This window comes from Lycorma delicatula, chromosome 9 (assembly GCF_047948215.1).
Source record: "Lycorma delicatula isolate Av1 chromosome 9, ASM4794821v1, whole genome shotgun sequence".
NCBI lineage: Eukaryota > Metazoa > Arthropoda > Insecta > Hemiptera > Fulgoridae > Lycorma > Lycorma delicatula.
This window is the reverse complement of record NC_134463.1, coordinates 91,697,780-91,714,696: the sequence shown is the minus strand read 5'-3', so window position 1 is coordinate 91,714,696 and position 16,917 is coordinate 91,697,780. Positions and strand designations below refer to the sequence as shown.

General features: G+C 33.0%; 1 protein-coding gene across 1 annotated transcript in view; it reads left to right on the top strand.

Moving 5' to 3' along the window:
• The window catches only part of gw (trinucleotide repeat containing adaptor protein gawky), a 170,297-nt gene that overhangs the window by 81,297 nt on the left and 72,083 nt on the right, over positions 1-16,917 (top strand). The window contains 5 exon segments of the mRNA XM_075374674.1: positions 2,679-2,730; positions 7,928-8,044; positions 13,236-13,319; positions 13,811-13,949; positions 15,180-15,400. Of these exon segments, the coding sequence (XP_075230789.1) occupies positions 7,976-8,044; positions 13,236-13,319; positions 13,811-13,949; positions 15,180-15,400 (513 nt within the window). The 5' untranslated portion in view covers positions 2,679-2,730; positions 7,928-7,975.

Genomic DNA, 16,917 nt, shown 5'->3' with positions numbered 1-16,917 from the left:
GTAAGAACCAGAAAAGCACTTCTTGAGTGAAAAGTGCTCTTTTTCATTTGTAATGTATTAACAGTTATTGCCTAATTTGAAACTTAATTAAGTTTGTTTTATTATTTGTTTCTAATTGTAATTTATATACTCAAAGAAAATATATTCAAATGTACAGTTTAATAGGCCTATAATCTGAGCTTTATTGATGAATATGTTGATAAGGAAGTAACATCATTTAGTAGTTGGATATTACTAAACAAAAATAAAAACTCCTTACATTTAAAGGAAAGTAAAAGTGTAGTGATTATTAATAAATCCTGTATTTGTAATTGTAATTACAATATAATTGTTTTCTAAAGTACAATGCAGCCAGTCATCACGTGTCCCCACAATATAAATGATGTGTTATTTAATGTGTATTAACTAATGAGTTGTGAATAATTTGTTTGAAAGTTATGTTTAACCTTCTCTCATTGGTAAACTTTTAATATACAGTTGCTTTCATATATTGTTGGAAGTTTGTATGATTGTTTACCATTTTGAACAATGTTGAATTTTGTTTACAGGTTTTAGAAAAACAATTTTTTGCTTAACTTATGATGCAGTGTACACTTTTTCTGATTTTTACAAGATTTTTTACATAACTATGTAAAGAACTTTTCATCTGTTTTTTCAACATTTTTGCTGTTTTCTTTTATTAATATTGGATTGTAACATTTTTTTCTTAATATAAAAAGATTAAAAGTTGACATTATGCTTGGTGTTGTACTGTGTAAATGTTGTTATACTACAACCAATATTTTCTTAAGTGGTATCAAATTGTTTGGTTATGTTTAGAATAATTTCTATTATGGTTTAAAATGTGTCGCTTCTATAGAATTTGTTCACTATTTTCATAAAGAGTAGACCTTTTTCTGAACTAATCATTTGCCAACAACCGTTTAGCTGTCAAGTGTTTGTGAATGATAATTGCTATAATAATACATCAACATCATTAGTCATAATTTTGATATTTAAATTAATTTAAACTTGTCACTAGTTGAAAGTTGGGTAAAAAGTTAGTTTCTGGCATTGCACCTGCTTTGTTATTTGTTATTTACAAATCTTAATGTGTATTTGATTCTCAATTGGTAGCTAGAAATGGGCATTGATTAAGTAATTGTGTATTTCACTATCAATTTTTTATTTATTTATTGAAATCTGCATCATGGGTAGATTTGATAGAAGTTGAAACAAGTCCCTTTAACATAAATAGAAAAATCATTTTGTTACTTAAAATGTGTGTAAATTTCTTTATGAGTAATTTAGCAACCATCTGGTGTACATGCAAGATTAAGAAAAGTGAATAATGATAAAAGTTTAAATTAGAGGATGGTAATTTTAGATGTGTTGATAATGTTTAAAAATTTATAGGTGTACTTAAGAATTTTTAATTTATTTTTCTGAATTTTAAATCAGGATTTTTAAAAAGAAGTAGGAAAGATATTTATTACATTTAGTAGTTTTATTGGAGATGTGACTGCACCGTTAGGAATTAGTATCATAATAATGAGTTCTTTGTGCAGTATATCATTATTTTTATTACGTTTTTCTGTAATAAATTCTTGCAATATGAAGTTAAGTTTCTCAAAAGAAAGTTATCTTCATGATGAATTTTATTATTTTATTTATTAATTTATTGTGAGTATTTTTATTTATAGTCGCATCAACAATTAAAATCATTAGCGACTACAAATTTATTGTTATCCATTTTCATATTGGTTTTCTAGTTTGTTTCGACTTGGAAGTATTTCTTAAACTTGTGCCCACTGCGAGGAATAGCATTACTATTTTGGTAATAGTTTTGTATTTCCAGTCGCGTGCACAATACTCAACCTAGAATCCCAGAGATAGTGTGGTTTATCATCTTTTATCCTGCTATTTGATAAAGGTATGTGTCCTATTGTTTAACGATGTCTTTTCTATTGGTTTGTAATAGTATTAGGAAAACACACAAAGTTTACTTTTAATTATTACACTCATCATTTTCTGTTAGCTGTAACTATAGGAATAGTTAAATATTAGGTACTAATTGCAGTTTATGCCTTGTTCTAGCCGCTGCATAGGAAATGAAAGAGTTAAACTCAAATCACCAAACGTAACACAGTATCAAGTAGAAGTACCTTACATTTTTATGTATGGATATAGTGGGTGCCATGCCAGATATATTCTGGAAAAGAAAGGGTGAAGAAGTTTGAGTTATGCAAAAGGGAATCTGAATAGGTTAATTTAAAAGTCCACAATTATTACTAACTGGTGTTTATCTTTCTTACAGTTCCTCTGAAGATTCAATATTCAGAATAAGAGCAGCATGTGACTAAATGATTTTGCATTGACCACCTCAAATATGTTTTAATAACTGCATGTTTTCTCAGTTGTGAAGAATGTGCTTAGGCTTTATTTAAGGAACCAATTCCATATTTGTAGAACTGTGTGGCATATTGAAGTATCCTACTGAAATGTTAGATTTCAAATTGATCAGGCTCACCAGGGATAGATAGGCTAGCTTTTTTTTTATACTTTTCATGTGAATTCCTAAACTAGAATAAATTATTTACATTTCATATTTACATAATTTAACTTTTTACGTGTTTTAATTTAATTTATACTTGTGTTCAATTATATTAGATTTTAATCTATTTTTTTTTGCCTTTCAGATCTCTACCAGCATGGGTCATGATGCCCAGTTTTAATATCTTAGTCATTAAGGTAAGCAAACTTATATATGTATGGGTGGTTTTATTTTAGAAACATTCATTGCAGATGCAGTGGAATCAGTTTCCAGTTTACATTATTGTAAAGTTTATGCAGGGTGTTAGTGTGTGCTTTTGTTACAGGGGTTTATATTTTTTTTTATAAAAGTTTATTTTAGGTAAATTTATTAAATTTTACCAGTAATTCAGTAACTTATTTTATTTTTTTAAAGAATGCAGCAAAATCTGTTAATAGAGTAACAATGCACATGACAAACAAGCACTTTGCATAAATAAATAAGTAAACAGAAATAAGTAATGTGAAGTTTTGGTTGTAAAGTTGAAATAGGTAATTTTTTTCTTATTACCTAAAGAATAGAATCTTTCTACATAAAAAAAACCTCTTATATGATTTAATCAGGACGTTGGTGCAGTTTTTGCTAACCTGGAAAGCATTGAGAATTCTGTATTAGGTGTATAAAATTTTTTATTGAAGGCATTGATAAAAACAAAATAAAGTTTGTGAGGTTTGTTTAGATAATATTATATCTTTAAAAAAATTTGTTTTCCTCTGGTCTGTTTTTTCAGTATTTACTTAAAATTGCCTCATGTTGTAATTAGTGTTTTATCTACTTGTAAGGAATATGTTTACTTAAGTTTGCTTTATTGAAAAACAAAAAGTAGACAATCAGTTGGTGAAATAAAATGAATTATTGATGGTAACTAATGTGATTATATAGGTCGTTAATGCATTGTGTTTAAAACAGATTGAAATTATTAGTTTTTTTCTTTACAGCATATGAAAACATGTTCATCAGAGATAGATTAGTTTCATAGGAGCTCAGCATTTGAATAATTAAGTATTTTTGCTACCTCTACCTCTCCCTACCTGTACCTTACCTACCTCTCTCCTGTCACTTTATATGCTCTTAAATGTGTATTTAAAGTCATTCACAATAGTTCAGTGATAAAGTGGTTATCACTGTTTGGTGATAAACATTAATAAACAATTAATGAGTATTGGCCAGATAGCTTCCCAAAATTTCAAGTCTGGAAAAGGATTTTTGTTTCTTTGAGGCAAAATCTCAAGGTCCTATGTATAAGTACTCAAAAAAAATTCCCCAAAAATTTTCTTTTTTTTCATTTTTTTGACAGTTATTGCTATATTTGCATCAATAACTTATTTTTTGATTTGCAGCCGATGATATTGTGCGTAAAATGTAATACTAAAACTTTTTTCTCGGCCTTATGGATATTTTTGCCATTTTTTTTACATTTTGTCTAATAAAAATTTAAGCGCACCTTTTTCACTTGGTGCATAATTAAATAATAATTTCTGATTATATTCCAGAGGCATTAAAGCAAAAATTAGCCATCATATTGAAAAAGTCCAACCTATAACAGATACTGCTTGGACTAATAACATTGTTTCAGTAGTTGTACCATTAGTTTATTAGGCAACAGTCACATATAAATTATAAAAATTCTTAATACATATTTAATCAAACTAATTAACAGATTAGTGTATTTTCTCTGAGATTCATCGTTTTTTGAAATTCAAAAAAATTTTAGAAATTTGAAAGACCATTGCCTAATTGTATTATTTTATCAGTTGTTTGCAGATTATTTTGAAAATAGATTTTTGCTGTTTTGTATGGGTAGCATATTAATAGAGATTTCTAATTGTCTTATGTGGTTAACTTTTTTCCTTTATGGAGCCCATGACTACAGCAATTTTGGGATTTAATTCATGAATGGTTTTGACTTATTAATTGGTGGTTACTCTTGGTTGAGGATTATAAAAAAAAATTATTTTTTTTAAAAGATACTTTTGATCTATCTTTACCACAACACATACTCATGTTTACATTTTTAATGACAGATATTAATGCCATTGGGTTTCAACATATTTTGGAAACAGTCATATGTGTTTTCTGCAGTACTTTATTGTACTGGATTGTTTTTCATTTTTTGAAAATTCTCCTGTACAGAAACTATGAAAGATGTAGTTAAAATAAATCAGATAAGTTGATAAAACTGGATGACAGTTATGTGAACAAAAAAGGACACTCAAATAAAATACCAAGAACACTACAGAAATACCTTTATTTATTTACAATTTCTGTGAATTTAATATAGAATGTTAGCTTCTTTGCAACTTTTACAAAGTTATAATTACTTTTTATCAGAATTAATGTGAATTTTTTTTTTGCTTTTCAAATTTTTTGTCCATTGTGCTTTCCCAAATTCTTTAGTATATGTTTTTACTTTTACTTTTTTTTATTATTATAGAAATACCTTTTTTGTATTAAAATGTATGTAAAAGTATGAATGATTTCTGAGGAAAACATTTCTTCTTAAGGATCAATTTAATAAGAAAAACATCAAAACATGTATTTTATAAATTAAAAGGAAGTTCATGAAAATATTTATTATATTAAACATTTTGAGCTGATGAAAATATTGACAGAAATACAAAGAATTTACACTCCCTGACAAGGAGTCATACTGCTCAAGACTTTGGGGCTTGGCCTTCCCACGGTCCTAGTCTATGTAGTTTTTTTATTCAGACTACACATTGAGCTAGTAGTGAACCTTTTACACCAAACACATGCACCACACCGAGAACACTATGCAAATTACAACATTTACCCTTCCACAGCAACACAACAACATCCTACACTGTCTCTTCTGACACTTACACTTGTTGGTGTTGTAACACTACGAATTGCAATCGTGACCCAAGGCAGATACTATTGTACCGAAGGGTGGACGGCTCTACATAGTGAGACTTAACTGATGACCTCTGGGCACCTAGGTGAACCCAGTTGTATGTAGCTGTAGCCTCTGTATGCCTGGGATCTGCAGAGGTCTGGTCCTATATTTACCTGGTGCTCGTGGGACCAAAATAACTAGTCCTGAAAAGAATTCTAGGATGATTAGGGGTCCATCTGAAAAAACCACTACTTGATGTCATGTGAGAAACCTCATTCAGCATTGTCTGATGAGGATAAGAATTCTATGGAAGATTAGTGATGGATTCCTCCCACAGTATAAAAACATCAGATTTGTAGTTCTCCTAAACAATCAGGCTTCTTCAAGAGATCTTGCCTGTCCTGATAAAGTAATAACAGGTTTAGATGGTTCACCAAAAAATTCAGGAAATTGAGAGATAGATTGATACTGGTCAAGACGTTTAGTGATGAACAGAGTATCACTCTTGCATCTTACCAACATGGATGGTATCAATATAAAAGTGGTATGCCACAAATCCTTGAACACCAGCTGAGGAGTAATCTTTTGCTAGGAGTTTTTGGAGATAGATGTTAGTAAGATTGCTGATGAGCTTTGTCCCCAAGGTATGGGAAGTGTCAGTGGAATGGAGAAACGTACTCCCTTTCTTATAATAATGTTCAACCTTCCTGTACCACTGGAGAAAATAAGAGTAGGTTACCTGTTTGTTTGAATACGACCTTCCCCAACCCATAGCAATGTTTCCAATGTCATGGGTATGGTCACACTACATTTTGCTCTGAAAACTACAGATGTGCATGATCTAAAGAAGGTCACAATGATACTAACTATCAAGAGGAAGAAAAATGTGCTAATTGTGGTGGATCAGATTCAGCCTGCTGAATGTCTGGTTAAACCAGGTGTCTTTTACATTAAGGCAAACCTCTGCAAATATTGGGTAATTGACAGTTTGGAACCTGTAGTGAATTAATAAAACGGCTTGTTCAATTGCTGTCTGATCAAGTTGCCTCGCTCACAACAGTATTGCACAGCTGATTAAGAGTACAGTCGTGAATTGTTAGTGGAAAGACAGTGAATTTCTGAAAACCACTGAAGTCTTTACACCATCAAAAAAATTTCAAGAAAATTACAAGATCCCTATGAATAGAAGGTTGATTTCAAAAATGGAGGAGAATGCTGGGGAAGAACAGTTTGGATTCAGAAAAGGAACAGGAACAAGAGAAACTGTAGGACTGATCAGAATGATTGGAGAGAAATGTTACGAAAAAGGAAGAGGATTGAGTTCGAGTTTTGTAGATATGGAAAAGGCATTAGAACTTACAGTGGGAAAATTTATTTGAGATTCTGAAAGAAGAGAGTTGATTGGAAGGATAGGAGACTGATAGATCAGAGAATTGTATATGTAGCAAAAAGCAGCAGTGAAAGTAAATGAGAATCTTACAAATTAGTTCGAGTTAGGCACACCAATACTGTTCACACTTTATATTGAGGAAATGTTGAAAGAAGTATTGGATGGCCAAAAAGGAGTAAGCATAAGTGGAAGAAATATTAATTGTGTCAGATCTGCTGATTGTAGCTAAAGACATAAGATGTTATAAAGAATGATAAAAATGTTGGAAAGTAGGGATGAAGGAATATGGGAGATGAATAAATCTGAAAAAAAAGAGTTATGAAGGAAAATAAGACGAAAGATAGATGTTGCAACAGCATAAGGACAAGTAAAAAGATACTAATATCTGGGGACAGTACTAACTGAACACTGTAGGAGTAAAGAAGAGGTTAGGATGAGCTACAGAGGCAAAAGAAGCCTTTTTAAAAGGAAAAACCTCTGTAGTGATATGGACCTGAGTAAGAGATTAATAAGATGCAATGGTGAAGTATACTTTTATATAGTTAAAAGGTTTTTGAGATGAGGATCTGGAGGAGGATGGAGAAGATAAAATGGGTGGACAGAGTAAGTAACGTAAAAGTATTAATAAGAGTAAATGAAGGTAGAACAATAGTAACAGAAGGATGAAAAGAAACTGGATCTGACGTACAAAATTAGGGGAAAAGCAATAATAAATTCAGTTTTTGAAGGTGAAAAAAGAAGAGGCTGAAGTTAATAAATGACATAAAGGGGTTATGGTGAGACAAAAAGAAAAGTATGGGACAGAAACAGATAAGAGACAACAGTGTTGTCAGGGACCTGCCAGCAGGCAAAATACCACATGAGGATGATGATGATACACTAAAACTATTCAGTTGAATATAAGTTAAAAGCTATTAAAAGAAAAACTAACAGAAGTTATTGGCTGTTTAATAGTGTTTTATATTAGCTGTTTTCTTTGTATTGATTGTTAATTTGTGTAACATATAAAATAACATTTCACTTTTTTTGGGTAGATTGATTTTTTGTTGTAATTTTTAGAAAAAATTCTTCAATGTTATTTTTTATTTACTTATTTACTTTATTCCAGACTTTGGTTTATATTAATTGCCTGCCAAAGAAATATTGAGAGGACCCAATGTTTCCAAACGAATCTAGTTCATATGAGATTTCTTCTAAAGCAAATGCCTTTGTACAAAATTTCAAGGTAAGAATAATTTTCTCAAATATTGAAATTTTATATTTATTAAGAGTGTTTTAATTTAAACTTTTTTTGATAATATTGTTGCCTTATGATTGTGTTATCTTTAATTGAAACTGCATTTGTGTGGTATGAAATTAAAAAAAAAAAATTATATTAATGAATAATATATTACTTACCAATTGTATGTTAATATTTCTACTTATTTTCCGAAGCTTTCATAATTATTATCATTTCCACATTGAAATTTCATTTTCCTAGTTTGTTCTGATGCTCCATTATATTGACCCAATCAAAATCAGTGTTGTCTGTTGGTCCAAATGTGATTAAAAGCTACTTGTTAATTTAATGGTAGTATAGCGTGGATATTTAATTAATATTTACTTAAGAATCACTGCTAAGTTTACAAAATCCAATGCAGTGCATTTATTAATCCATTCTCCTTTATATCCCTGTCTAATAATAATAACTAATATTTTTTTCTTAAGATGTAATAAAAAATCTGATGTGGACAACACATGACTTCCTTGTAAGCCTACTAAATTGTATATATACATTTTTTTAAAATGAAAAGTACATACAATTTTATTTTGTTATTAACTTCTGATATTTTTCATATTTTTTTTTTATTGAATTATTATTTAATGTAATTTTTTTTACAATCAGAGGTTAATAATACTAATAAATCAATATATTTCAATTAAAAAAAAAAAAAAAATTAAAATAATGAGATGAAAGTCTTGATTCAAATCGATGTACCTTCCCAAATATCAAAATATTTCATTAATTAAAATTTTATTTGGCTATAACTTTAGAACCAATGAAAATGTACTACGTATGATATATTGTTGAAAAGCTCTCAATGAGGGCTTATTACTACAGTTAAGAAAAAGTCCAAAATCCAAAAAATTTTGGCTTTTTTGGACACTTAGTTAAGTTGATTGCAACCAAAAATAGAAGTGCACAGCTAGATGTTACAACAGTCCTAAATCCAAAATTTTTACATCCTATGTCTAATCGTTTGTCATATGAAATACATATGTATATGTAGTTTGTCTTTATGTACAGCTGTTATGCTGAAACTAGTCAAAATGGATATATTTATTGAAATCTGAAAACTGAAATTTTTCATGATCACAATATTTCCTTTACGTCGTACAAGGAAGTAAATATTTTCAGTAAGAAATTTACTGTAGCCTTTCTTACAGAAGATATTGTAAAGTAATTTTGTTTTATTAATCTTAATTATACACATTTATTTTTTTAATCTTAATTAGTAATTAAGAATATTTAAAGTAATAATTTATGCTTCACACCCAGGTTATATTATTTTATCGTTGATATTACTTTCTTATCAGAAAACAAATAGATAAAAGTATGTTATGTTTGATTTTGTTAGTGATAAATCATTTGAATCATTGTTTAGTAGCAATTCATTCAAATGTATTTTACTAATATTTTTTTCTTAGTTGAAAAATAATTTCTTACCTTTTATTCAGTTAAAAAAGGTTTTTGTTGCTGTAGAAAGTATTTGAAGTTTCTGAATAAAAAAATATTCAAGATATTTTGTAATAATACTGAAAAATAAATTAATTAAAATTATGAGTTGACTACATTGAATTCCATTTCAAATAGGTTGTAAATTCTCCTCTTGCAGTTGAGATTGTGTTTATTGATGTTACATAATGGTTCATAATTAGAAAAATGTTTTTTGAAAAAATATAAATTTCTTCTTGCATAGGGTACTGTTTAAACCATTTTTTTTTACCCTGCTTGTGATTCAACACATTTTGTATTTATTTTTGGAAAAAAATTTTTTGTCAGAAAAGTCTGTTTTTCTTTTTTTGTCTGTAGAGGTGGAGGAATACCATTTATGTACTAAGTGTTGGGGTTCGCTATCAGGTTCTGCAAGTTGTTATTTGCGTATGTGTACCTATGATGACTAAACCTCCACCCATGGATTCCCTCCTCCCTTCTGGGACTGCTTATGTGGCATTACTTTTGAGGGTGGGGTAACAATGTCATCAGGTGCAGTATCTGGAGTGCCCATGTTGTCATTGCGCCAAAATGATCCTTAAATGCCCAGCAGACCCTCTAGGCACTTGGTGGTGAGCCTGTTCGGCCCTGCACCATTCGATGTCTCCTTCCCTTACGGGATTCTTCTTCTGCTCTCATTTTCACCAGTAACTTTTTAGCAAAATTTTCTACGACTTTCCAGCTGTCCACTCAATTAATCAGGACCCACTGGGTGTTTCTTAGTGCTGGAACATGGTCTCTCGTCCAAGTGCATCAAGCATTACCTTGTGATCTTCTATAAACTTTGGGCACTGGAAAAATGTGTGCAGTAGAGTTTCCTCAACCCCGCACTTCAGACCACTGTCAGTGTAATACAAATTAAATTGAAATAGATAAGATATAAAGTCCCCCATGGCCTACCAGGAACTGTGTAAGACTGTATTCCAGCGAGCCATGGAGCCTCGCACACCATGCTCTTACATCACCGATGAACCGTTGCATTCACCAGTCCTATCTTTCTTGCCATTCTATCATCAGCTCGTCCTTAATTTCCTGAGCTTTTCTCTTCTTGTCAGGTGGTGGCAAATCTGCTCCCTGATTTTTTTTTTCATAAGTATCTGCAGATCTATTGGCATGTGGCCAGCCATGACTTCTATGGTTTCCCTGAATACTATTTCATATGCTGTTATCATCCTCATATTGATCTCCTCACCGTGTGAGAGGTCCACACCGTACAATAACATGGAGTATGCAACCCCCTACAAGTAATCTCCTGCGCTGCTGAGCTGGTCCACCGGTGTTTGGAAGGAGGCCGGCAATAAGCCTTAGCGTTCTATTCTCCTTCTCAGATGCTTTGTTATCACCTGTTTCCAGCATAAAAGTCAATGTGAGCCTTTTTCTGGCAGTTGTTATTGCCACGCCGTCAGTTTTATCCGGGGCCAGCATCAATCAGACTCCAGCCATCCAGCCTTGTATCACAGAGAACAAGTCGCAGGCCTTAGAGATGGCCTTCTGCTATGTTATCAGCAAGCTAGATTGTTTGCATACCCAATCAGCTTCATGTCCTGAGGAAGAGGGACCTGGAAGACATCGTTGAAGGCAAGATTCCACAGAGTCTGTCCAAGGACCGACCCCTGTGGAACTCCTCTGTAAAGTCTCCGTTCAACCGATTGTTTGTCAGGTGGAGAACAAATCGACGACGTCCCATGAGGTACGACCACACCAGTTGAACTGGGTACATAGGGACCCCAAAACTCTCCAGTGAACTCATTATTGGGATGTGAGAAATTAAGCAATTCTCACAAGCACTTATTAGGATGCAGATCTTGTCCCTGCTGCCTCTTATAATCCTCTGTGCCTTGTAGACCATGGCTACAACATCCATGGTGGACCTACCTCTGCGAAAACCAAATTGGTACGCAGAGAATCCACCTACCTCATATACTGCTGTAGTAGTTACCTTCTGCCGAAGCATCCTTTTGAGGAATTTGGTCAGTGTATCTATTAACGCCAGTGGCCGGTAGAAGGAAAGGGAGTGTAAGGTCCTTGCCGTTCTTAGGGACCAAAATCAATTGCTGCATTTTCCATTTGTCCAGGAAGACTCCCTCTGCTAAACATGCGTTATAGACATTCAGAAAGGTGTTCAGCTCAGCCTGGGCTGTTGTCACCATCACTACCAGTTTTGGCAACAAGTCTGGGTCAGGTGCTGCCTTACCTGGCAGCACCTGACTCCTCCACTGGCTCCTCCTTTGTAAAGCGGGTTGGAGGTTCTCGTTACCTCCTCCATCGGCCTTTTTTCAGATTCATTTTTTTTTTAAGACCCCCCCATATAATAAAGACGAAGAGACAGGGGCTTTAGGTCTTAGCACCCTTTTAATCAAAAGCCTGAAGGGCCTCCCCCATGGGTCAGTATCCACTTCTGAAATTAACTTTCCTTAGGCCCTCTTCTTTGACTCTTGCATACAACATGTGACAGCTTTCTAGTTCTCGTGACAGCTTTCCAGCTCTCTCTGTATTGCGCAGTGTATATTGCTCTCAGGGAGTGCAGGTACTCCCCCCCTGTCATCTGCCTTCGTGCTTTGACACTTTTTGTTGCTATTTCAGAGATCCACCAGCAAGTGGGTGGTGGCTCCACCTGTTCTATCACCGTGGAGTTCAGAACAAACATTCTCAAGGCAGCCTGCCCTGCGGGAAGCCGTGTCCTTTGCTGTAGTAGCTCATTGTATATCCTGTAAGTTGAAAGACTTGGCCAGGGTCTCCGGGTCACGGTCCCTAGTACTCCACTCGCAAAACATAGGCGGTCTGAATCACAGGGCCAACATCTGAAATTATCATTGTGATCCCTTGTTGGTCGCTACCTGTGAGCTCCTCAGATACCCACCCGTTTGGGATTCGCACAGTTAATTCCAACGGATCCCATCAAGTTTCTCCTGAATGTGTAAGCTCCTCTTCTGTTGAGGCAGACCGTGTCTAGCTCTGCCGCACGTGTCCATCATCACAGATTCCCACATCACTGACCAGGCGTTAAAATCGCCAGTGAAAAGTGTCGGTCGGCATGTGTGACAATTCAGCCAGGATTTCCTTGTATCATTGTATGTGTATGTTGAGAGATGTAGCACAAATAGTGTTACACTATGCCAACCCTTGCCATCACATATCCGATACCCCGATGGGTGTGTCCTGGATTAACAGAGATGTGCATGACCAGATTTCAGCAGTGCTACCGTTGGACATTATCCAGTTCACACCAGGACAGGGTGGATATATGGCTTGGAGACATATAAGTACATAATGCACAAGTACAATATACGCGCCCGCCTCTGAGACATGCTGTGCCAGCATATTGTGTGCCAATAAGTGATACATATTAAGTTGCACCACCTACATCAACATGCCAAAGATTGACCGGTACGCCTTCCTGGTTTCCCTTTTTGTCTCCCTTGGGGCATGAGCCACCGCCAGTGCAATGCCCTTCTACATTAAAAGATGAACGCTTTGCCTGGGCTCTTGTAATCAGCCTCCCCCAGTGGCATGGTCCATTGCAGTTGAAACAGGTCTCCTCCCTCTCCTCACCAACACAATTCTTATTGTGTTGTTCTTATTCTAATTATTATTGCTTTATATATATTTAAGTTTTTTGTAACAAAAATGTAGAAGTTTATTATGATATTTTTTTTTGCAGGAGGAAGCTGTATTAGTCGCCACAGCATTAGCAGGGCGTACACTCAGTTCCACAATTCCTACCGACCAAGTGCCTGATTCTAGGGTAAGATCTAGAATTAAGTTGCATCTGATAAAATGTAAGGATGAGTCATTTATTTATGTACTCATTTTGTTTAATTTTATTTAAGTGCCAAGGTTTTTCTTATCTTAATTTTTTATTTTCTCCTAAAATAGAGTAACAACTATTACTTAACTTTTAATGTCTCACTTTTGACATCTTTGTTTTTGTTTTACTCTTTCCGTCCATTGTTAGTAGAAGTTTAAATTTTATTGCTTAAGATCTGAGCTTATATAACTGAACGTAAATTTTCTGAATTTGATAATTGTTTTTATTTAATTTAGCAGATTGAAATTTGTTATCATTGAAAAAAAAACAAAACTATTATTATTATTATATTGGGAAGCTTCTTCACATACTTGAAAATTTATTGACCTCATGTTTGTATTATAATTTAAATTTTATTTCTTAAATAAAATTTTTTGTTTCTGCCTTCTAAAAAGGAAGTCTTGTACATGTTTATTATTGTTGTTCAGGACACAGAAGTTGATGGAAGTCCCGTCGTGAATGAGAATAATACGCCAGCAGAGGCGGCAGCCCTTATGTCGCCTCATCTTGTGCCCAGGGGCGTCACCATTACTACCCACACGACCAGAATCAAATCTTCGCACACAGGTAAAGGTTTTTTCCTTTAATTTGTACATACAGATATTGCTTAACATGGATACACAGTTATAAATTCAAAGAGAAAATCTTGTTCAAATTACTTTCATTAATCGATTAGATTCTGGTTTTTCAACACATTTTGTGTTTTGTCATCAACCTGATGACAAAATTTACCAGTTTGGGAACCTTATGCTTTTCACAGATACATGTTACGTGTCCATGTTCCATATACGCTGGTGAATTTTAGAACATGCTCATGTGCTTTCAATTTTTGTAAATTGCCTAACGTTTTTATATTTTTTCATATGTTAGTCTAAGAATGTTTTTTTTAATTTTAATTTTAGACAGAAATTTTAAATTATAAGTAGGAATAAGATATAAATTATTAACTGTCCACTGACTTCAAAATTGCAAGAGATAACTGAAGTTTAATTTCATTGTTTTCCAGTAACTTGCATTCTAACTACCTGATTTCAGCTGCTGATTACATGAGTAATGCAGGCTCTAAAAAATGTGAAGCTTATTGACTGGAATTGAAACCAATCCTTACCGAATGAAAGGCAGAAACATTACCACTCCACACAGTTAACATTGTTAGAAAATTTAATAATATTTAATAGAAGGAATAGCTAATAAAATATATAATACACTATATTAATCTTTGTCTGTATTTATTATTTAACACTAAAACATAATAATGTAAATAAATATTTTTTAGTATAAGCATTTAAAGGAATGTTTAATTGTTAAATAACTTAACATTTGGTATTACTACTGTTGTAATTCTGCATGTGAGAAATCATCAGAGGTTGTACCTGTTAGATGTTTAATTAACATATTTATGTTGATAATTATACTGATCTATAAGACATGGTCTGTTCTTTATCTTTTCTATTTTTACACAGCACCAGGCAGTGAATCAAACTGAATTGTGCATCTATGCAAACTTTAGCCTGTTACAGCCTTGCTCGGGGGTGCTGGTCCACTGTGGATCCATCACAGGATTTAGAAGTAATAATTGGGTCTATTATAAAGAAGTGAATTTCAGTTGATCAATTATTTATTATGTATTTCCTGCCATTTACATTGAAATTTAAATATTTTCAATTACCTTGAAATCAAAATCAAGAGATAAATCTCAACACTAAACTTATTATAGTTAATGTGTATGTAGTTTATATTATATATATATATACAAATTTACTTTTTATTAAAAATAATCCTGTTTTCTGTTTGCAGGCTGTGAGCCTTGTGGCTGTTCTGATTACCCCAGTAAGTCTGAGGCCAAATGTGGCCGCCACACAGTAGGCACGGGTCTAGGGAGAAGAGAGGGGTGCAGAGCTGGCCCCCTTTCAACTCTCTTGAACCCTAATTCTATCTCTCTCTCATTGTCTGTGATAACCAGCTCAACCTGTAGTGCACAGCAACCTCCTCCGTCCTTGCATTGCAGTGCGCTGCAGGTAAGATTTTGTTATAAACATTTTGTTTACTGATAAATACTATTTATTAATACTTAATTATTGTTTTCATTCTGCATTGTTTGCAGAATTGTAGTTGCTTTAAAAAATTTGTTACCAGTAATTATGTATAATCACTGGATTAATCAAATTTACTGTAGCACATATATATGTAATATATTTAATGCTCTACCTAAAAGACACTTCAATTTAAATTGGGTTTATGAGTTGCAAAACAATTTTTGTTACTTAGGTAACTTAATTTGTCTAAATACAGATTGATAATTTAGGATATATCTAATTCCTTACTTAGGCTTTGGAATTTTCCATATTTATTCCTTATACGGACAGATTGTTTATGCAGGATTTATCCATAGAAAAATAATTAAGGAGGGTTGTAATTACAAATCCATTTTTAAAAAAGAGATTACAAATACATAGAAATGATCTTTTATCAAACTGATGAGTGGATTATTACATTTTGTTTTAATCACAAATATTATACAATATTAATTTGTGTAACATGTTAACGCGTTATTGTTATTTAAAAATTGATTTTGGATTTGCTGCAGAAAATAAGCTGAAGTTGGAAATTGGCTGTTAAAAGATAAAACAGCAATAATAACAGCATTCATAGTAGCCACCAGCGAAGTTTCGTATAGTGCTCTCCAAGCTTTAGAGGATTTGTATTCAACATATCCCTATTATCACTGAAATTCATAATACAGTTGCGGAATGAATTGTTAATACATAAGTGAATTTCTGTTGAATCCTTAGCCATGTGAGAATCCCGGGTAATCAATGTGCAGATTCTACTGCTAAAGATGCATGTAGCCAACTGTCTTTCACTACTTATACAACTATAGATTTTATTAATTCCATTAAGCATACACTTAAAGAAGGTGGCAAGGTGAGTGGACTGCTATAGCAGATATTAATCTCTGATGTATCAAAGATACAGTGTTATCATGGGACTATTCATGCAGAAAAATTCGCTTAGAGAAAGTGGTTCTGTGCAGATTGCGATTGACATACCAGAGCTACTCATGGATACGTGATGTCAGCAGAAAATGCACCACTGTGTGTACGATGTGACTGCCGCATGATTATGCTACATCTTTGTAGATTACATATGTTATGCATGGCCTTATGTCGCAAATTTAAACTATCAAGGGACATTCGACACATCCTAGGAAATAAGAATGTACTATGTTATTTCTAAAAAGAATCCGTATGCATAATAAGATTTAATGATAAATCAACAATAAATTTTATTTTGTTATTCGTGTTATATCCTGATGGTTTTGTTTTTTTTAATTATTTTTGGTTTAATCTTATCTTAACCTTAATTTATTAATGTCTGAGAAGTGGCTTCTTGTTATTCTTTGACCCGGGTGATGTTAACGCGAAAGCATTCTAAGATTCAGTACTTTAAAATCTGATGATGTTTGCTTTCATCATAATATTTATAAGTAACGGTCTGTGAGAAAAATTCAGGTAAGAGGACATGTGTATAGCAG